The sequence below is a fragment of the Micromys minutus genome, assembly GCF_963924665.1.
Source record: "Micromys minutus genome assembly, chromosome: 13".
Classification (NCBI taxonomy): domain Eukaryota; kingdom Metazoa; phylum Chordata; class Mammalia; order Rodentia; family Muridae; genus Micromys; species Micromys minutus.
Window position 1 is genome coordinate 38,562,501 of NC_137982.1, and position 23,375 is coordinate 38,585,875.

Genomic DNA, 23,375 nt, shown 5'->3' on the forward strand with positions numbered 1-23,375 from the left:
CAATTTCAGAAACTACCTTATACACAAACTCAAATTTATTTTTATATGCTGCAAAAATGCTACCAAAGGAAAAAAATATTCAAAAATAATTTTAATTTTACTTATATTTATTTTATGTTTATGAATGTGTTGCTAGAATGTATATATTTGTATCACATGTGGGCCATGTGTAGAGGCTAAATATGGTGACAGATTGCCTGGAACTGGAGTTACAGACACCATATAGATGCTGGGAATTGAAACCAGGTCCTATGCAAAAGCAACCAATGCCCTTAACCACAGAGATAACTTTGCAGCTATCAAAATTATTTTTAAATGCTGAGAAAGGATTATGCTCTATTTTTGTATGTTATGATAGGAGATGCATCTCTTACTCAAATCAGACCATATTTGGCTGCCTATCTTGGCAGACAGCTTCGAGAGACTAGACAGTAGCATATGAAGTGCATTCCTTGTTCAACATGCTAATGTAACAAAGTACATTCATCAATGAGTACTCATAAATGCAAACTTCTGAAAGAACAATTTGCTATATAAATCCAACTTTTTCTTTTCTTGCATGATTTCAAAGGCAAGCTGTATTTTCATGTTGCTCACTGAAATACAGTCAGAATATGAATAGCAAAAGAAACCCTGGGTGGAAAAAAAATCTACTTATAGGATAATACATACATAAAGAAGGAAAAGGAAGCTGCCCAAAACAAACACAACAGGCAGCAAAAGGGTGGCCCCTAAGTATTGCAGGGAGCTCAGCTATTTGTGTCTCTGTGTTTTGTTGAGTGTAGTATTGGTACTGACTATGAACCAAGGCTCCTCTGTGCAAGGCACATGTTCTCCTACTACAGCCTCCTTTAAATAAAGGACAGGAAAAAAAATTAGATTCCAAGACACTGAAAACATTTAGTTAGAATAGACACAACAATCCTGGCATGGGTTTAAAAGCTGTCTGTTCCCAGTAGGGGTCATTTTATCCTTTTAACCAAAAAATATGAGATGGCTATTATATTCAAAAGGAGAGAAGACAAAGAAAAAATGACATAGAAAGTAATATTTATTGAGGAGTTTATTCCACAGTTGAGGTCTTCTGCTTTGTGTATATTACCTGGATTAATATGATCATTCTTCTTGTACATGAGAACTGAAGCTCAGGAAACTTAATCATCTCAAGTCACAGCGCTAGGAAGCAGGTTTGGCTCCTCAATCTATCTGTGCCTGAGATGCAAGGTCTTCTTATCCCCTCCCCAGTGCATATTGGTACCCTCCCCTCCCCCAATTTTATCTAGCTAAGCACCTAAACATAAGGTTCCTCTACTCAAAGGCTTTATCAACCTGGCTCTAAAAGAAAACATAAACATATAAATACAGACTCCATCAGGCCACCGAAAATCAGTACATTTGAGCAAATATAAAATAATTAGCATTAAAAAGACAATCTTTCTGGGCTGGAGGGATGGCTCAGTGGTTATGAGCACTTCTGCTCTTCCAGAGGTCCTGAGTTCAACTCCCAGCAACCACATGCTGGCTCACAACCATCTGTACTGAGGCTTGATGTCCTCTTCTGGCATGCAGGTGTACATGCACATAGAGTACATGCAGATATGTAAAATAAATCTAAAAAAAATCCTTTCCGTACACAAATCAATCCTAAATTACTAAAGAAAAGAAAAGAAATCATGCTGTCAACATGTTTTGGGGTAAATGAAGAATTTTGATTCCTTACATTTAAGATCATTTAATAGTCACCATGTTATTTACCCATAATGCTTTTCCACAAATTAAATCATCTTATGCCCTTAGAACACATAGCTCCTGGTGACCTTTCAAACTCTTTAGCTTAAAAGCAGTCTGTTGTGCCTTGATGTTGACAATGGTAACAGCACATTTCTTTCTGTAGCAGAAGTAGGGTTAATAAACAAATGCATACAAGTTATATCTATGGGTTAGCAGAAGAGTCGGTCAACTCTAGAGCTTAGTTCTGATTGGCCTGAAGTGGATGTTAATTATATTCATTTGCTTTGTTTTGTTCATGTTTAAAATTGAGAACATTCTCCCCTGTCTTCTAATTGTGCTTCAAAGATTAACCAGCAAACATTAATGCTCCACACAGCCCTGACTCCAGTGTCTCAATTGTAGTAGCTCGAATAAATCTTGTGGATCAGCACAGACAAGGGCCATTTCAAAAGGCTCTCGATGAGACTTGACAGATACTCTCTGCCCCATGATATCAAATTTGGGTGTCAATGATGCCCACATGCACTGGCAGCCCTTCGTAAATGCACTACCCATGGAGTGTATTCCGTGCAATGCCTGAGCCTTAGAAAGCATGGCAACAGTATTACCTACTAAACTGAGCCATTTCAAAATCTAAGGTTAATGAATCAGATACCCCGAGACTTGAAAGCACGCTTGAGTCTTTCTGTTTTCTTCCTTGTGGTGTTGGAATAGCGCAACTACCCTTGCACACTCTTCTTTCTTCAATGAAAACTACCTAATCAAAGAACCAGTGATACAGGACTGAACACATAACTGAGAAATTCATGACTAGCTATCCCTGCCCTTGTTCTGTCTCCACAGAACATAGGGGAAAAAGCGAGCGCCAGCAGTTTAAATGGCCTGTATATTAGGGACAAGGGCAAGAGCTGGGCAGAATCTTAACTCCATCCTACAGAAGAAAGGCAGCCATGATCTGGAAATATATACATTTTAAAACCTAAAAGCTGTCACTCAGAGTTGCTTAGGGAGATGTCTAACTCCATTGTCAGCTAAAATAAAGCAACATTGTGGGCCAGGGGTGTTGGTTCTCAACAGTGATCTACATGTGATGGGGACATTCCTGCCTTACTGCTGACAGCATTGCAGACCTCTGAGTTGCAAAATACATTGCAATCACTGAGATTTTTAATTAAAGCAAAAATATATCATTTACAAAATGTACTTAATTAGTCCTCAGATTATTCGTTGATTGAACATGAAGTTTCCATGACTATTGTGGAATTCAAAAATACAGAATTTTCTGGGAAGGGAATCATTTCTTAAAACACCTATCTCACAGAGTATATATAACACTATACTTCTTGACATTTGCCCCAATTCTCTCGAAAGCCTCACGCTTTCTGTCGTGTTTTCCAGCTTTTTTTCTTAATTAGACAAATTATTAGTATTAAAAGACAATATAATAGTTTCAAGAAGTAACTTCACAGACTAGCTGCATATTTAATCAACTGCTTCTAAATTTTTAATCATCTGAGTTCAGGTTCTTGTCTTGAAGCTTAACTTGATAACAAACCTACCAACTGGTAGAACTAATTGGCTCAGAGTCAGTCAATAATTTATAAGGAAAGGGAAAAACATATTGGATGTTATGAGGTACAAGACCACCAGCCAGTTAATCCTGAGAGGTAACTGGGAAAACAGCATTTGATTCCACGAATCCATGGTGCGCTGGTGACATCCACTGGTTGTCCACTAGCATCACCTGGATTCTTCGGTATTTCCCTACATGGATTCTAAAAGAGAACTGGTAGGTTTTGTGTGTGGTGTTTTTATACCTTTTCTTGATGTGAATGAACCACATTTATACCACCTGGATAGCCATTGCATACAATGTTCCAAATCTGTCTTTTCAAAGCCACAGTTTAACTATAGATGGTCACTGTTATGTGTAAAGTGGATCTGATAAAATTTTCTTACTGTTCTGAATTTAAAATAAGAGAACTCCAGTGAGCAGAGAAAGTATTGTCTCATACTGCTGAGAACTGGGTGGATTTCCTTGTAGTGTAATTTAGGGGAAAAAGACCAATGTGCCAAACAAACATCAGGTACTTTAAGGTTCTCCAAGTGGAGAAATGATTCTAAAATTTAGTTTAATTCTTGAGTGAGTCTGAATGATCTGAAAAGCTTCTTGCTTCTGTAAATTTGGGGGACACTCCTGCAGAAGTACAGCAAAAGTGCTGAGAGACTTACTCATCTATTTAGTTGACAAAGCGCACCTTAGGGGACATTGCACTAACATTGACTCTTCTGCCACCACTGCTCCAAGACCAGCGTCACACAAAGATCAGAACACAAAGTCCCCATGAGAGACTGCAAAGAACAGATGCAGCTTCATTCGTGAAACCAGATTCACTCATAATGACATATTTTATACTGGACAAGTACCTTAAACTTCATCACCATGTCTATCACAACATATTAAAGGGATTGAGGAAGTGGCCTCGTAGATAAAGTGCTTGCTGCAGAAGCATGGGAAACTGAACCCCAGTCCCCAGAACCAACATAAAAAAAGCCAGTGTTTTGGACTGTGTCTGTCATAACAATTGAAAAATGGAAAGAATGGGAGAGTTGAGACCAGAAGCTCAATAAACAACCCATCTAGGGAAATCAGTGAACTCCAGGTTCAGTGGGAAACCTTATCTATACATGAGATAGACAGCTACTGATGGAGAGAGCCCAATAATGATCTCTAATTTCTGCTAGTATGCACACACGTGTGCTCTTGCGAATATACAAACATGTGCACACATAAAACCCACATGCAAAAAAAAAAAATCCACAGGCATACACACAGGCAGAATCCTTAGCTTAGCTAGGTGAGGGGAACTAGTAGGGAACGTCTAGGCCACAATGCATGGGGTGTTCTCATTGTAAATACCGGTACTTGCAGTCTTGTGCCATCTGCAAGGTATAAAACTCCAGGTGGATTTTTGTTGTTGTTGCTTTTGCTAATGTTACCTATTTTTTTCACTCATGAAGATATTTCTTTTTGTGTGAATTGTTTTTAAGTACATACCTTCCAGCTCCTGGAGAGCTGATGAGTATCGAAGAGCACTTGGTAGGACTTTCAACAATCTTAATAAAATGAGTGGGAGCAGCAGTGTCTCTGTAAATGTAGCAACCAAGTGCCCAGTTCGTCCGAAACTTCAAAGATGATGTCAGCTAATGGGCAGGGATATGGAACTTGCATGAAAGCACCAATGTGATGAATTTACGTTCATAATTATAGCGTGGAGTAAAGGACCATTTTGAAAGGTGCCAAGAGGATAAGGCACACAAGAGCAAGAAAGCACAAAGGCTAAGTTATTTTCTGTTCGAAACTAAGGGAAGGTACTAGAAGGGCAGGGCTGCAATCTGAGCAGAAGAGACAACATTCTTTTCCTCTAAAGGAACTGAATATTAGCCTCATGGATTACAATTTTGGGTGGGTTATTTCCTTCATGGTGACTGAAATGTTCTAACAGTGTGATGTGCATCAACAAGACATTAATGCCCTTTCAGAAGAAGTGCACAAACAAACTTCCTACTCCCTGGATCGCATTTCTTTGGCCTCAGGATGCTACAGTTGAAGGAAACCTGGGCAGCTTCTTGCTAAAGCACTTTGTAGTCTTTACCAGATGATGACAAGCTGGGAGTGAAACTGAACTCAGAAGATAAAAGCAAGTCCTTGTAAGGAAAATTCTCTAGCTCCTCTAGGTGATAAAAACCACAGCCTAAGAAGAGAAGGTAAATCTCAACTTCTTTTCTTTCCTTGGGAAACATGCCATACATGTTCATTAGTCATGACAATTAATGGAGATTAATGAGTCTATGTGTTTCGTAAGAGCCCAGATAGAAAAACTAGACTATTGGTTAAAGACTACTCTAAATGTGTGTTTAGAGAAAACAGCTCAAGTTCAAATCTAGTAATGACAAATGAAAATATAGTCAAATTTAGGTATCAAGAAAGTATTTGATAATATTTTCCAGAACAATATATTTACTTAATATAAAGAAAAATTTAGATTGCTAAAAGTGTAATCATGCATTTTTAAACTACAAAATAATAAAACAACATATAAAGACACCTTTTCTGTTACAGGGGTATCAGGTTCAATTGTTTCTGATACCATGTTCTTGGATATCCTGACACACATTCTGAGACAAATCTTCCATCAGGGGTTGAAAAAACAGTTTCACAGAAGTATAAGAATATACAGGATTCCCATTATGATTATGGCCAGTTCCCAGTTTGCATGGTTTAATTTTTCACTATTATAAATGGTGCTGTTGAAGGCAACCACCCTTGCCTGCTCCTTGTGCATGATTTGTGAAGCATTAAGAGTGGGCCTAACCCAACATAAATCTAATCTTGGTTCTTTAAATTCCTATGCGTAGCCTTTCTATTCCATGCAGAATGAAGGCCAAATCACATTCCATGGACTATAAGTAACTGATATGGCTTCACTTTCAATTTCACCTTCATCATTCTTGTGGTCCCCTCACATATCATGCCATTGATGCTAGCCTTAGTTTGTCCATCAACATTATTTTGTCTTCTTTTGCAATAGACCTTCCCTCACATTCTTAGAACTGCCCCTTCACCATTTAGTTCTTCACCCATGGAACTCTATCTCCACAGCTTTCTTTCTCCTTATGCCCTAACTGTTCCACCATTATGTCCCACCTCCTTTTCTCCTCTCTCCCTTTTTCATTTTGGGCTCCAATTTCAATCTTCCTGTGGTAAACAAGTTCTCTATACTTCCCATAATTCTCTCACAATTCCCATAAGCATCTCTCCCCAAGACCCTAAGAGGTCACCTTCCTGTGTGAAGAGATCTTTAGGAAAAAAATTTTGTTCTAAGAATTTTGATGTCATCTGTTAAAATCACTTATTTTTCAATACCATCAACATTTATTCTCCTGGTGTCCTTAGTTCTTTCTTCCTTCCTCATGTCTTTATCCACTCTCTCCCCATCCTCTTTATACAATCCTCTTTTCATACCATGGCTCTTGAGTGGGCTTTTCTCATTATCAAATAACTATCATACATGCAATATATCATAAAATACATTTCAAAGGCTCCTATTTCCCAACATCTCCCTCACTCTTTTTTCCAGCTTTGGTCACCATATCAACAGCTCTTTATCTAACTCTGGGCCATTAACCCAACTTGAAGATAAAAATAGAATGAGTTCATCCAATCATTTAATTTTGGAGATGCATTAAATAAATAAATAAATAAATAAATAAATAAATAAATAAATAAATAAATAAATAAATAATGGGATAGACACTATTTATAATGTCTAATGGGTAAAAATCAAACCAAAATTGCAACATCTTATTATGGTTTTGCCTAACAAAAATTTGCTTTGCCTCACAGTGAAGTACAGAAGGAAATGGCTTTCAAATCCTATTCTCCATGAGCCCGTGCACTTCAGTCACAAGGAAGCTATTATAATTTGTTAAACTCTTAACTTCCATCTGGAGTATATCTATGATGTCTGACACTTTACTCCAGTCCTTGGTGACTCTGATACAGTTCTTTGCCAGAGACTTTGCATACCCAACTTCTACTGGCTTTCCAATAGCATGTTATTTAAAGTACAACAATGAGTCTGCTTTTTAGGACAGATTCTTATAACTCAATACTCACCTTTGCATGTCTAATAGTAATTCTTACATAACAGGCCCTCAGGTTGTCCGTACTGAATATAGCAAGCACATAAGGTAATATCAGCATCTTCTGCTTCTAATTGCAAAAGCTTCTGAGGGTGGCAAGTGGAATATGAGTATAGAACCAGACAGAGGAAAGGAGGACATTTGTATGTAGTTTCCTAATTTCTGATCATTGAACAAAGCAGCTTAAAAGAGTTATTTCCACTGTCCCACCTAGCCTGGTGTTCCCTCCATCTTCACACCATCCTTGTAGTAAGTTTCCATCCTTCTGTCTTTCCCCCTGTGTCAGTCACTATGACTTGGAAAGAGGAGTCAAACTATTGAGAATGCCAAACCCATTGTAGTAAGTAGGAGCAATTATAGATTTCTGTAGGATCTGGTACAAACGGACACAGTCTAGCTGCCCTCCCTGGGCCTACAGAAGATGAGGATAGAACTAGCAGCAGTGTTTGTAGCTACTAATAATGCAATGTAAATTCTGTGTTAAGAGTCCGAATAATTTGCTAAGCATTTTGCATGAGTCATTTTAATTAACAGACAAGACAACTTTGGTGGTGATAATGATAAGAATGATAGAGCTGGTAGGGGAGGTAGTATACTCTATAGTTGACCAATCTTACTTGGCTAAGGCTATATGCCTACTAGAAATGGTTTGGAATTCATACCTACAAAATGTGAAACCTTTAGTGTCATCTTAACCCTGGTTCCTACTGGCTTGAATATTGAGTGAGGTTGAATTAGAAAGCTGATCACATGGTGTTACAACTACACAAATGTGCACTTATGCTGATGAGAAATGTACTTTGGAAATTTCTGCAGTATATTTTAAGGTGATTATTTTGACACACTCAGCCAAAATTTTAGCCTATCTTTTATGCAAATACCAAACTTGTGGCCCAAGGAACATTCTGTTGGAGACTACTAGCAACACTCCAGTTATGTGTATTCCTAAATGTCACAGATAGTGAAAGTAGGAGCCAAGACTGGCAAAGATAATACATCCCAAGATGATAAATCTCAAAGAGTAGATGTGGAGCTGTAAATGAATGTTCAGCAAATGATATAGTGGACCTTCCTATTAAAGAAGACTTTTCTATGCCACTGGTCACATAAGCAGTGTGAATCATCTACTGAGGATCCAGGGAACATACTATAAAAATCTGGAGGACTTACATAAGGAAATAGACGCCCTTCCAGAAGTAGACAGAGCAAGAAACCATACATCAGAGTTTGCAGTAGGGTCATCTAGATGCAGACGTACGCAGAACAATTTCTCTAAACAATCAGCTTAATGTGTATTTAATTTACACATTCCACAGCATTCTATGAAAGCCTCCCAAGAGCTTCATCTGGATGCTAGATGAATCCACAACACCTTTAAGTTTAAAAAATGACTCGCAGCAGGGAGAATGGTTTTTGAAATAGCGAGGCCAGTTCTGAGACTTGTTCTGTAACTTGGCCAGTAATATCCTTCTGCCACAAGAACACTGTAACCCGAGGACCAAACAGACAAAATGTCTGCTGTTATTGTTGATGGTGTTCAAAAGGCAGAGTCCATAGAATAGCCTGATCAATTAACGGTAAGCACCGTGAGAGAGCTAAACGCCCATCTCGTCTAGTCACACTAGAGGAGGCCTATACTCTAACAGAAACAAGCAGTTAATTTTAAATAAAATACTCCTAATTGTTTTTAACTTTTTTTCTTGGATATTTAAATATTTTATAATAATGTCCTTATCCTTCATTAGCGTGGAATACAAAGGAACAGAGAACAGATGGGCCACCCTGTCCCTCCTTTCTGAGAGAGTGGAGCAAACTGCAACAAATAAACAGACAAAAAAAGAACGGAACTGATTTGTCCCCAACCTTTATCCAAAACTGTAAAAATTAAATGATCAGAGCTAAATCAAAGTGGAAGATAATCTAACAGTAATTCACGTTGTCAGGGAATATAATGAAATTACCTGACAACCGGGACAGTCTGGCATTATCAGATTTAACACCGCCTTAAATTTACACCCCATTGTCCTGTGCACACACACGTTTTTGGAAGAGCTGAAAACTAATACTTTCTCTTCATAAGCCTTTCATTAGTAATTTTCTTTGACTTATAATATCTGCAGATTATGTCAGAAACATAAATAACAAAGACAAATGCAAACTGGCCAATTAATTGGGGTTTCACATTGTGAGCAGCATATTTTTTTTTTTACAATTTGTGTACAAAATGAACAAACATATTCTAACTCAAAACACAAAGTGTTTAGATAAATTGGAAATAAAGAAGATATACTCAGACCTGTTTTGTAAGATAAAGAGGGACTGATATACTTGGAGAGTATTTTTAAGTCTTCAGAAACTTGACAGTATTTTTTAACAGAAGAATTGCCTCTTTTAGGTGCTTCAAGAGTTAAACTTGTAATGTTAAAGTAAGTTGGATATTCTAAAATTCAACCAATAATTATTTCTCAGGGATGACTGATTTTATTAGCATCTTGGGACTATATCCCATGCTCCATTACCAAAATATATCGCTGTTATCTAAGATTAAATTATGTACTTCTGAAATGTTTTTAAAGAAATCTAACTTTCCCACCATGTTGTTACAAAGGTCAGTTAGGAAAAAACAGATATATTATTGTTTACTGGTGTTTTATTTCTCATCATTTCTTTAAGAATAGCGAGTATCATTCCTACAAAAAAAGGGGACAAAAGTTATAGAAACAGAAAGAAACAAAAGAGAAGGAGGGGGAGAGGAGGAGAGGCTGAAGGGGAAAGGGCAAGAAAGAAAGGAGGAGGAAATGGAGGGGAAGGAGGTTTCTTTCCAAAAGTTTCTCAAGATGATGAGGAAGGCTAGTGTCTTAAGTCTGCAAACTGATTAGCTATCACAGTGATAAGCTAAAAAGAAGACATAAAGAGAAGGAAACGAAGTTTGCTATTTGGGTCCTTGCAGATTTGAAATCCTTAATTTCACTTGCTCTGTTTGAACTAATGGTTTATTAGTAAAAGGCTCTAGAGTATTCTGCAAACTAGGAGACAAGATTTATGTGAAATACTGAGGTGACCAGCCACAGAACCACAGGTTATATGCTATAGTTATTAATATTTTTAAGTAGCTTAGCTGAAATCCATTGTGTGAAGGATCTTCCTGAACCAGTTTTTGTTATTCGCTTTGGGCTGTGCTGAGGATCAAACCGAAGATTTCAAGTAGACAGAACCACTTGTTCTTTGAGTCGGGATCTCACTACATGGAACATTCTGGACTTGATCTCATCAGCAGGAAAGCTGTAAGTATGTGCCCCTGCCCTGTATCTCCACCCCCAGTGTCCTTTCACATTTCACGGTGAGACTAGAGTAAAGAAAGATAAGCAGTGCTTAAAGTTTCACACTGAACGAAACCACATAGTGGTGCAAAATCACACAAGAACACACATCTGTTTTTTAATAAGGTTTAATTTTAGCTAATAAATTTAAAGTAATGAGTGCAATGCAAATCTAAGTCTTCACTAATTTGCAATGTGTGACCTTTTTTTTTTTTTTATCTGTAACCCAAAGGTGAAATCTTTTCACCATGATTTGTTTGTGGCCTCCCTCCCTCTCTCTTTAATCCTTCTTTGCATCCTTCTCCTTCCACAGTTTAAGGAGTCACATACAGTTTGTCTAAACAGCCATCCTAGCACAGTAATGCTTCAGCTTGCAAGGAAGGACCCCTTTGTTGAGCTGGTAGAACTCCACCAGCTGGATGAGATCAGTGAACTTCGTATGGCCATCATCCAGGGTGTGGAACAACTCACCATCATCTTCCACCTTCAAGAGAAGAAGCAACAGCGAATAAAGGGAAAACCCAAGGAAAAATGAACATACTGTGTGTTCATAAGCCTAAATCAGCAAGTCTATAACACTGAGGACAATAAGAGCAGCAGCATGCCTACTTTTCCTGATGTGCATTCAAATGCAGCGTCTGTTCTTTGAAAAGAAAAGCAGTCTGTTTCTTTCTCAGTTCCCCCACTTTTCTGTACAGTTAGGATAGCACAGTTAGAGTGTATTCTCGGTGAGGGTTCTGTGCTCTTTATCAAAAAGCTGCAATGATTTCACTTAGAGTTGTTTTTCCTCTTTTATATTATTTTTATTTTTATTTATCTATATTTGGTCATGCTTTTGGGTATGAATCACTTCATATTTGCTGGGGTTGCTGATCACATAATTTAAAAAATCTCAAATAATCAGGCAGGACACTTTAGACAACAACTATTGGGGAAAAAATCCAGAAAGAGGCATTATAAGAGGAAGCTTCATAAGCTACTAGTGTGCCTGTCACACACACACACATACACACACACACACACACACATACACACACACAGGCACACACGCACACACAGCAGCAATGCAAGAGAAACACCAAAGAGGGCTATGCCAAAGATGTTTCTTAGTGTTCTAAGAATAATTTAAATCCCTGCTAGCTATACAGCACCTGTGATTTCATCATGGCTAAAAAGAAGTTAACAGGAGACATGAACAAAAGCATATATTTTTGAGAGGAGGCAAAAGGGGCTTTCAAGCACTGCTTTTTAAAAATCTGTTAGTGACATTCATGGAAGAACTTCTTAGTGGCCTTTTAACAGTAGGTGGCATGAGGTCTATACAATATCACAAAATCATATTTTGTGGAAAAGGGGGAAATTTAATTTCTACAATTCCTGTATTTCTTATATTAATTCAGGCTCATAGAACCATTTCTGCCAAACTTAACTCTAGTCAAAGCACAATCTCTCAAATAATATCTAATAAAAAGAACAAAAGAAAACCCAAGTTTCCCAAAGTATATGCATTAAGAACATCTCCAACATACAAACCTGAAATCACAATTACTTACAGGTATAATCTGATAGTGTTTTATCTTTTGTCTATGACTCATTGACAGTACAAAAGTTCTGGGATTAGTCTGACTATCCCGTACCAAGAAAACTCTAGAGAGAGAAAAGGAATTTCATTATGATTCTCAGCACATAGAAATATTTGTAAGTAGAAACACAGGAAAACATATATCTTAATGGTATAGCCAGGGCCTCCTTTACCAGGTGGCCAATGGGGAAGACTATCCAACATGGCAAACAACAGGTAATAAACTGGAAAACTATCATTATCTTAATGGAATATGGTAGGGTAAATACACAAACCTTTTGTCAGGTTGTGTGATCACAACAGCCAATATAATGTTAAAGTGTCATCAACAATTACTGTTATGTTCTTTTCTCACTGAGAAGCTAGGTACTCTCTCCTAGCCATTCATCACAAAGAATGAACATTGCTATTTTAACTGACAGGGCATGACGGGCTCCTGAAAGGGGGAAATTATTTGGAATTAAATCGGTTTTACCCTTCTCCTGCAGTGGACCCTCTTGTTTTCACCACTACAACCTCATTAGTAAGAAATGAATCTATTCTAACAAATTAATCTTGAGATTGTTTGTGAAATGTTTAGGTAACAATGTCTTAAGTAAAAGAAATACCCAAACAATGTGCACTTTAACCTTAAAGAGACCAACAGAAAACCTTTATAATGTCAGGCTAGACAAGCAAGATGTGCCCTAATGGCCTAGGGCAAAAAGACTACCAGGCAGGGATTTCTGTTTACTGGCAATGCTGTGCAAAACCCATTTTGTATTAATTATTGGCAAGCACACTGTGTAAATGTCCCTATGCTGACTCCAATACTAATCTCACTGTGCCTGGGCAAAAAGGCGGCCAATGTCTGAGGAAAGCATCCATTTCATGTGTACTGTGCGAGGCTCAGAGATTACATCACTGGAGGATGGGACAAAAGGGCATTTCAGTGGGAATTCTCTTCCCTTCCAAAGAAGATCTGCACTACCACCTAGTGGCCTACTTGGTACCATCACATCTTTCCAAAGAAATAAAAAAGAAAAAAAAAAGTTTAGAGAAACACACTCATATGTTATTCTTTTAATTACTCCATTTAATTTATAAACACTAGACTCTAAAATTAAAGAAATTATAATCTTTTATTATGTAAATATTTTTCTCTCTTGGACTCTTCTCTGTAAGACTACAGTTCATTAAATATATAACCACAAAGAGTATGCTTCAAGAAGACACACATAGTCACAGCTCTTCTTAGAGGCTAGTGAAATGTGCAAATGTGCATCTTGGCAAATACAAGACCCAATCCCCATTGTTTAAATGGATCCTGCTTTCCCTCCTCTTCAAATGCCAACACAACCCCCTCATCTGCTCTGCAGTTGAGAAAGAAATCTGGCTAGACTTGTATAAGGCAGATGAAGTATGCTAAGTGAAACAGAAAACCCTGCTGATTAGAAATGTTCCATAACTCAATTTATCCTCCTGTTTTATACTTTATATTATATTCTAAAAATAATAAGAGATATCACCAAATAGTATTTTATAGCTACATACTATTTTACATAAATGGCAATAATGATATTAAAAAATAAGTGAGGTAAGAATTCAAAATATAATATAAAATATTATAAAATTCTTATAAAATATAAGAAAAAGGTTTTCAATTAATATATTTTGTACCATATGCAATAAACCCAATTTAGGACAACATCATGCTATGAAATATATTTGGGATCATATATCTATTATATGTGCAAACCAAAATGTTGACATCTCAAATAGACTTGGCTGCTCCCACTCATACATGAGTGTCTGAGATGATAGCATTTACACAAATAAAGTGAATAGCAATGCTATCTTGTAGAGGATAAAATATCCTGTTATTTGCTCCTGTATGCACAGATATTAAATGCTGCTGCAATACAGTGAGAACCAGGCTCATGGAAAAAAAGTATTTCTGTTTTGTGATACGACACAGTTATAATTTCATAGCATGTGCTAAGTAATTATCATTCATATGTAGAAAAAATCCAAACACGATTACTCAAAATGTAGACATCAGACTTACTTACCCATCCACAGGTCCCTGACGGATAATCAGCTGCTGAGCCTCATCTCTAGAAATTCTGTGGTGAAACCATGGCTGGGACCGATGGATAACTAGAGGGAGAACAAAGTTTGTCTGACATAATCATGATTTCATTGCATGCAATCCCTGTCCTGTCCCATGTGACCGTATCTAAAGGCACTTCAGAGCAGACATACCCATGTTCACAGCAGAGCTCTGGGAAGGGACAGTGGGACTCCCATGATTCCCCAGGCGTAAACATCCTTTTTTCTGGGCAAGAAAAGAAACAAAAGCAAAACTCACTATCTTGAATAAAATACTCAAATCATGAACATTGGAGGGAAATGAAGCTACTGGTACCCTCCAAGCAAGTCCTTCCTCAACAGCAACCGAAAGAGCTTCTGTGGGGTTGTCTATGACTCTGCTCTTCTGACCCGAGAAGTCCATTGCTACTAGGGAATTCTCTGATATGCTTCTCTGAAAAATACAAACAATCTAACATAAACATTTGAACTATTGATATATATTTCATCATTAAACTTCAATGTTTGTCTGGCCACATGTGTCCACTGTGAACCGGGATGCTGTCAGAGAACCCTGTAAGTGTCATGGTTGGTAGGAAAATGATCCAGACTAGGTGAAAAATGAAACTCTAGTAAGCACCACGTTAGCAAGCACTGGAGCAAATCTGAACTACTGGTTTTAATTTTCTTACACATTTAAGCTCAGTAAATCTTTGGAAAGAAGCTTCCACGCGACACTCTTCAAAACAAAGCTTTAGACATAGCTACTTGGAAATTCCCATGCAAATTATAAAGCACCTGAGACCCATACAAGAATAAGTTCTATTGACCAACCAACAGCACTCAGAGTAAAAGCCTAAAGAGAAGGCATAAGAATAGATTCTATTGATGGAGGATGCAAAATACAAGGTACTTCTTCCTGGGTTCTAGTCACCTATAAACTAAGCTCAGGATATTGGGGGATTCAGAAAGATTGGCTCCTTCTCCTTAGAACAGCAAGAAGATAACAGGTTGCTAGACAACATCCATTTCAGCCTTCTGGTAGACCAGTCACCAGTGACTGTCATGCTTTGGAGAAAATAGACCTGTATGTTTAACAAGTCTGGTTCCTCCAATACTTTCTCAAGCTGTGCTCTTACAGGATTCCAAATGTGGCCAATCAAACATGTAAAAGTTAAAATATACAGAAGAGGTAAAAAGGCAGTCTCACATTTCTTAGTCTTGTGTTTACCTGCCACAACAACTGAAGAGGATGTTGAATGCATGGGCTGAGGGAAAACACTGGGAAAGAGCTAACTCTTTGTATTTCCTGGGAAGACAGAAAAGTGTCTATTGATCTGTTGGTTCATCTTTCTAAGCTTTACAAATTACCGATTAAATGTCAAGCACAGCTACTTATGAAATACCCTTTTATTTTATGTGTTTTGTCTGCATGAATATCTGTGCAATACATGTGCCTGGAAAGGTCAAAAGAGGAGATTAAATTCCTCAGAACTGGAGTTACAGAGGATGTGTGAGTCATGTGGGTGCTAAAATCAAACCCAGATCCCATGGAAAAGCCTCCAGTGTGCCTAACAGCTGAACCATCTTTCCAGTCTGGAATAGCCTGTTTTAAATTCCATAGCTAACCCAAAGTATACCCTTTAGTCCACCCATGTTCTTATACAAACAATGTCCATTACAATGGTTGGTTCAAGGTCTCTGGCTTCTTCTACACAGTCAAAATTCGGACGCCTCTCAGTTATCCTGTTGTTGCCCTGTGTCATGTAGATTCTGCAAATTTGGATCTGAAAAGGATTGACCCTTTCCCATGCTCCAGCAGTTCAAAGATGAGGTAAATTTTGGGACGGGCCAACTCAAAGTCCTGAAACTGGGCCTGGGTGGTAGTTGAGTTGGTCACTTTGCCAGCTCTCCTGCACCCACACCTCCAGCACTGCCCTGGACAGTCCACCACATGCTACAGCTGGAAAAAAAGCAAGGCCAGCTCTCTGCCCTCATGCCCTCAGGGCCTGCTCACCCACCTCCACCCCACCAGAGCCAGCTCTCCTATGCTGCCCATTTGAGGTGGATGGCCAACCAATGGATACACCATGGAACATGCCATGCCACACTACAGCTTCCATGATGACGTGTTTTCTATGCTTTATTCTGCTTTGGTATTTCTTTTATTTTCTTTTATTCATTTCTTTTAGTAGGGAAGTGGAAAGATATATAGAAAGAGATGGGGAGATAAGTGGAATTAGGGTGCATGATGTGAAACTCACAATCAATAAAAACTTTAAAAAAATAAAATTCATAGCAATGGGAGATATAGGTTAGGTTAGGCTATGCCTATTTAAAATTTGTGTTTATATGTTATTATTAATTTTAAATATACATCTTCTTTCTTTAAACATAAATTTTAGCTATTCAAATATAATAGGATGGAGATTATTAGATATATCCTTAAAAATAAATTCAATATTGAAGTTTCTGAGAATTCCAGTAAATAGTAATGTTTTTGTCCCTGAAACTCAAAGAGTAACATGTCAAGAATTTGAAAGTACTGAGAAACTTGTTTTTTTCACTGTTTAATTCTAAATTGTATCATTGTTGCTGAATAAAAATATTCATTTTACAATGGAAAAAAAACTTCAACATCTTTGTTTTTGAACATCTAAGAGTTAGTGCGTCAATTCTGGCTTTATTCAGCAGTAAAATTCAGTAGGAATATAGTTCAGATTTGTCCATAACATTAACATGTCTGTGTCTAAAGCATCACCAGTTTCCTCTGTGGAGAGACATGTGGGAAAGTGGGAAGTACAATTATAAACCAGAACCCCAGGGGTACCACAGAAAAAGGGTGGCCTAAAAGGAGACACTCATAATTTCTTTGCTATTTTTTTTAAACATATACGTGAGAATAAATCAACTAGAGCCTGGATCTTAGTTTCATTTACAGAGGTGGGGGATGTAGAATTCACAATAAATCTCTTAAAATATTATGTCAACCCGCCTAGTTACGAATCTGGAAAAGCGAACCAGTGGTCCAACTCTCTAGTCAAGAGCCTTGCTGTCCTCGTAAGTCAGAGAAATGATATAAAATGTTCCCAACACACAAGGAAACAGCACACAATAGAAACAATTAAGTTATTCTAATTATTAGATAAATGAAAGCCAAAGAAGAGTGATGGTGGTAAAGCCAAGCTGAGCTGCATGTGGGGCTCATCAGAGGCTACCATGTCACGCCTCTCTGATCATTCAGCCAACTGACTGTGGTCACGTGTAAACTTCAAACAAAATGTTATCCATAAGGAAAAGGTTTAGGGTTTCTTATCACTGCGTCACACTCCTGTTTATGAGCATCTGCTATTTCCTCTGCAGAGCAGGAGAGAGGAGTAGCAGTCTTATTATGGCTCACCTCTGTTCCTTAGACCCTCATGCAATCTCCTGTTTGTTGCAGGAGTTCTTATTACTTGATGGCTGCTCTTTCCTGGCAGATGCTGTTTCTGTAATCTCTATTTGCTGTCACGCTTTAGTTTGCCCTTCTCACCCCGTGATCTTCTGCACCGGGATGGGGACCAGTCGGATAGGCCTTTGCTTTGCCGACCTTAATGAAAATCATCTACCTGCCCCAACCACAGAGGAACTGGTCCCGATCCTAATGATAGCTTGATCCTTACAATATCTCTACCTCCACATGCCAAGATGGGTTCTGCACTCTCAAGTTCCCGATAACATAAAAATGCTGTTAGGAAAGAGACACACAGTCTTCCTTTTTCTTCCCCTCAATATGCCAGACAAGGATGTGAAACAAGATCCCATGTTTGTAATTATCGGGCACATGCAAGGAGATTACAAGACAAACAGAGGACATGTTTTATTTGCTATGGAAACTGCGCCGTTGGAAAGCAGTAACATGGCCAATGTTTTCTCCTGAATGGCAGGTGGTAGATGAAAAATTAATAGTTTACCTTTAGTGGACAAAGACACAGAAGCGAAGCAGAGTTTGACAGACTGTAAAGGTCATTTTCAGCTCGATTTCCTTCACATAGGAAAGCAATGCTGATAACATTCAGTACCGGTTGGGCTTCTCAAATATTTGCCTCCAATCCTCACCCATTCTTCTAAGGATGAATGAGCCTTTCCCCAAGAAACATAGTCCATGATTGTAATAGCCTTGCCTTCTTTCCAAAGAAGAAGGGCTCTCGTACTAGCTAGGGCTTTACAACTCACACTTGGAAATCAGATCCACCCACTCTGAGTGCAGTTTACATAGCATGCCCGTCATTCTGAGAGTTTGACCCCAAAGCACATAGCAGCCAAAGCACTCCATGCCATTTGAAGGAGCTGGATAAACAGGTTGCTCCCTCATTACAAAGAGGCCATGGAATTTCTCCTGTATTATCATTTCAGCTCATTCCTACAGACACACAGAACAGCAGAGATGTGATCATCCTCAAAGACTGGACAGTAATTCCTTTATCTTGCACAGTAGGAAAACAGTGGCTAGCCAAAGCCATGCAGACAGCTTAAGGTAACGAGGGTAACTGACTTGCTGTGTCTTGGCTCGGGTTCTTTCATTGACCACAAAGTAGGAGGTATGGGGCAAACGTTCATTTAAAATGTGTAGATCGGGGTCAGCAGTGGAGAATAGAAGGAACACAGGTGAATTAACCCTGTCTCCTCACTTCAGTTAGGGCCCTATCAATAGCCCTACTTCACATGAATCTTAACTGTGCCCTATAAAGAACCAGGTATATTGGGCCTCCTGAAATGGCTGCTGCTGATTCTCATTTCAGGGCCAATGAAGAGGGTAGTCATATGCAGTTTTATTGCAATGCTGTTCATTATGGTGTATGAACTTTTGCATCACTTCTTTTCTCAAAAAATGTATATGTGAAAAATATAGAGTGTGCCCTTAGATGTATAACTGAGTATCCCACCTATTATATGTGACTTTCTCTCAGTAGCCCCTGAATGAAAAGCAGCTAAGGTGAGGGACAGATAGGGACTGGCCTCTATTAAACCTCTGATGTTTCCATAATAATGTAGAAATGTAAGATGGAGCACAGACACCTAAATAAACAAAATGGTCCCACATCTTCTATCTCCATCACAGAAATTATGAACCACATAAATACAAGTGATAAACACTGCCCTTTCTGATCACAACCCCTGCCCCATAGACAGGTCTTTCCCACACAGACATCTGAACCTCTCTCCCTTTTTAGTCTCTGAAACCAACTATGGAGTTTGTCTTCCTATGCATAGTGATCAATTAACACTGTAACTAAACTCTCACAACACACCTTGACTACCAGCATCTTCAGGGTTACACAATGTCAACAGACAAAGGTAACTGTGACCCCCATACTTGAGTGTAATGACAGTGATAAGAATGGAAAGGAGTTTGATTATAACATTTTCCTGTGATTAAAAGGACATTAGACAATAATTGCATCCAAATGCTTAGTTGCCGGTTAACACATTCATCCTAATAACTTCAGACTCTGAAAGAAATTTGCAGGGATTTAGAAAAGGATTAAGATAATAAAATTCAATATAATATATATATATATATATATATATATATATATATATATATATATATATGAATTGGAGGATAAAAGTGAGCTGACAAACTAAAAACATTCATCTTGAAGAGAATGTTATTAAGAAATTCATTACATTCTTTAGTTTCTTATTTTAAGGCTTATAAGAATATGGTACAAAGATGAAAAGGTATCTTTCTATGACTTAAAGGAATATAACTAAAATGTCCGAGACCTTTTCCTTTATCTTCCTGTCAGCCTCATTTCATGCTTTGTTCCTAGAGCAGGGCACTTCATCTGCTACCTGACATGCAGGACGCATGTACCTTCCTTGGTCACAGCCATGAAGAATGTATTTTAACCTCAATGGAAACACATATTTCACACTAAGTAATTTGTACCACAGGCACATATGTCTGAATTTTGAATGCACTCAATAACAGGAATATAGCAAAAGGAGCAGAATGTGAACCTTAGGTGAGAAATATATTTTTGTGTGAATGTACAGGTAATTAAAATTAAGTTCTAGAGAGAGCACAATATGTGTGTCTGCCTGTGCATGTCTATTTGTGTGTGTGTCTCTCTCTCTCTGTGTGTGAATATGTGTGTTTGTGTGTATCTGTGTGTATGTGCAAATGAATATCCAAGATAGAGTTGGAGATGCAGTTCTGTACTGATGTACCGATGTCATGCATGGGCTAGACTTCGGCTTCCAGTTTTGTAGTTTTCTGAAAAGCACTTATATTTTTAAGGGCCTATGACTTTAAAAAGTAACATTTTTAAAACTTCAGAATGAAGAAAAGTCTAGATATTTATAATGTACCTTCAAAATTCTAAATAATCTTACATTGTGTGGCAATAGCAACACTAAATTATTATTGAAAGAGTCTATAAGTCTACAATCCAAACCAATGGTTGTTAAGACATAATCCATAATGTCAAGTCTGAAAACTAGCTTGTTATGACCTCATCAAATGTCAAGATGGCGCAGAATGGCTTAAAGAAGTCTTCCAATACATTTTAGCTTAACACATAAAATTACTAGCTTTCACTGAATGTTTTATATTTTTCTGTATTTTATTTTTAATAACAGGGACTAAACATATACAAAACATAAAACCTAAACTTCTTTATAACAACATTTGCAAATGTCACAGAAGAATTACTATATTTGACCATATGGCAAAGTGTGTATATATATAGTCTTATTTAGCAATACATAATGTAATTATAAAGTCCAGGTTCAAAACCTTACCATGGGTGATATGCTCTGAGAATTGCAGGCGCCTCTACCTTGGTATGGATGTATAGAATTCTGGTACAGCTGCATGCCATACTACAGAACAGACAGAAAAAAAGCAAAGATTCTCAAGGTATCAACTCATTCAATGTCAGCACCTTCATTCGTTATATATTATCAATACAAAAAAAAACCTAAAACATTTCTTAATTTTTATTCATTTTTTCCCTCATACATATATCCCAACCACAGCTTTCCCTCCCCCCCCCCACTCCTCCAAGTTCCCCACCCTTTCCCCAGATCTATACTCTCACTTCCTCCCAGAAAAGAGCAGGTCCCCCAGGAACACCTACTGAACACAACACAGGATACAATCAGCCCAGCCACAAACCCTCATATTAATGCTTGGTAAGGAAGCCTGAGAGAAGTGCAAGAGTCAGAGACCCACCCACTCCTACTTGCCATAGATCGCCCCAAAACACCAAGCCAACAACCATAACACATAGGTGGAGGACCTAGTGCAGACCCAGGCAAGCGCCACAGTCGCACCTTCAGTCTCTGTGAGCCCCCACAAGACCTGCTTAATAGATCCCCCAGAACATTCTGTCTGAGTATCCATGACACCTATCGTTCCCACCCACCCCCACCTCCTGCTTCCTCACATTCTACTTCTCCGTTGCTGGTGGAAGTACAAACTCATACAGCCATTATGGCTATCAAAATGGCGGTTCTGAAAAATGGGAATCCATCTACCTCAAATCCTAGTTATACCACTCTTGGGTATATACCTACAGGACACTCTATTCTACCACAAGGACATTTGGTTAAAGATGTTCATAGTAGCTTTACTCACAATAACAAGAAACTGGAAACAACCTATAACCAATGAATGGGGAAAAAAAAGTGTGGTGCATTTATACAATGATGTATTATCCAGCAGATAAAAAAAATGACATCATGAAATCTACAGGCAAATAAAAGGAACTAAAAAAAAATTATCTGAGTGAGGTGTCCTAGACCCAGAAAGACAAACATGGAATTTACTCATTTGTATGTAGGTATTAACTGTAACGTAAAGAATAATCATGCTAAAATCCAGAGAGGCTAAGTAACAGGAAGGGAAAACATTTCCTTGAGACAAGTAAGCAACCAAATTTTTGAAATATTAATTTCAGAGGTATAAAAGGATACATTTTTAAAGGCAGTGATTTCACTTAGACCTGAAGCTTTTAGTATACCTCACCAGAACAAAGCTCTAAAATTCACATTTCTCCTTGGTGCCAAACTGTGTATTATAACATTTTGACTGGTACATGGCCTGGTGATGAGGCTGACTTGGGAAAGATGTTGTTCTGTTGTGCAGGGACAATAATAATTTTTAAAATTTTAGATATCCTAAATATCACTAAGAAATTCAGTACCTTGAATGTCTGATGGATGAACTGCTTTGTTAATTAATTAAATTATAAATTTGGTCTGATGTGAAAGAACTCCTAGTAGTACATTATGTGGGTTGATGTTAAGGTGATACATGATTGGACAGTGGAGAGATAGGCAGGGAAAAGGCTGGGAAAATGGAAGAGGAGGAGAGAGGGAAGGATTCCAGGAGAAACATAAATGGATGCAGATGTGAATATTTTTCTCGGCACATCCCTTCATAAAAAAAGTTTTAATGAATGTTTTATAAGGGATGGAATTATACAAGATCATTTGACTTATCTAGGTTGGCAAATTATATTATACTTATTTGATCAGAGTAGTTTGGTTTGTTCTTTGATTTGACTATTTAATGGAGTTCAAAGGTTGTAGTGGCAGAATGCATAAAGCTCACCACAGAGTTGGGTTGTATGTATCTAAGACTTGACAGCAACACGCCAAGGGGAAGTGAGTGAAAGCAACACGCCAGGGCATTGGTATCCACCCATGACAGAAGCAGTAGGGGCAGTAGAGTGAACTGCACCTGAGTTCTTAGAGGTGGACTGGAATGCCAAAATAGAGATCCCCGCAGTGCCAGATGGCCCCTCGAGAGAGCTGGCAAAGTACAGGACAAAAGGTCAAGCCACCTGTCTTTTAATATTTACTGCAACAACATTATCCTTCCATAAATACTTATCTGTCTGTACACGCAGGCCTATGTCTGCTCTGCTCCCCAGTGTGTGTGTGTGTGTGTGTGTGTGTGTGTGTGTGTGTCG

At 38.1% G+C, this 23,375-nt stretch overlaps 1 protein-coding gene across 2 annotated transcripts in view; it reads right to left on the reverse strand.

Annotated features, from left to right (window-relative positions):
- Positions 1 to 10,869: 10,869 nt before the first annotated feature.
- GRB14 (growth factor receptor bound protein 14) overlaps positions 10,870 to 23,375 on the reverse strand; it is a 103,693-nt gene continuing 91,187 nt past the window's right edge. For both annotated transcript variants that reach the window (XM_080928058.1, XM_080928059.1), the window contains 6 exons: positions 21,199 to 21,279; positions 14,747 to 14,863; positions 14,584 to 14,656; positions 14,391 to 14,478; positions 12,311 to 12,404; positions 10,870 to 11,241 (listed from right to left, as the gene is read on the reverse strand). In XM_080928058.1, the coding sequence (XP_080784184.1) occupies positions 11,095 to 11,241; positions 12,311 to 12,404; positions 14,391 to 14,478; positions 14,584 to 14,656; positions 14,747 to 14,863; positions 21,199 to 21,279 (600 nt within the window). In that variant the 3' untranslated portion in view covers positions 10,870 to 11,094. The remainder of the gene's footprint in view (positions 11,242 to 12,310; positions 12,405 to 14,390; positions 14,479 to 14,583; positions 14,657 to 14,746; positions 14,864 to 21,198; positions 21,280 to 23,375) is intronic.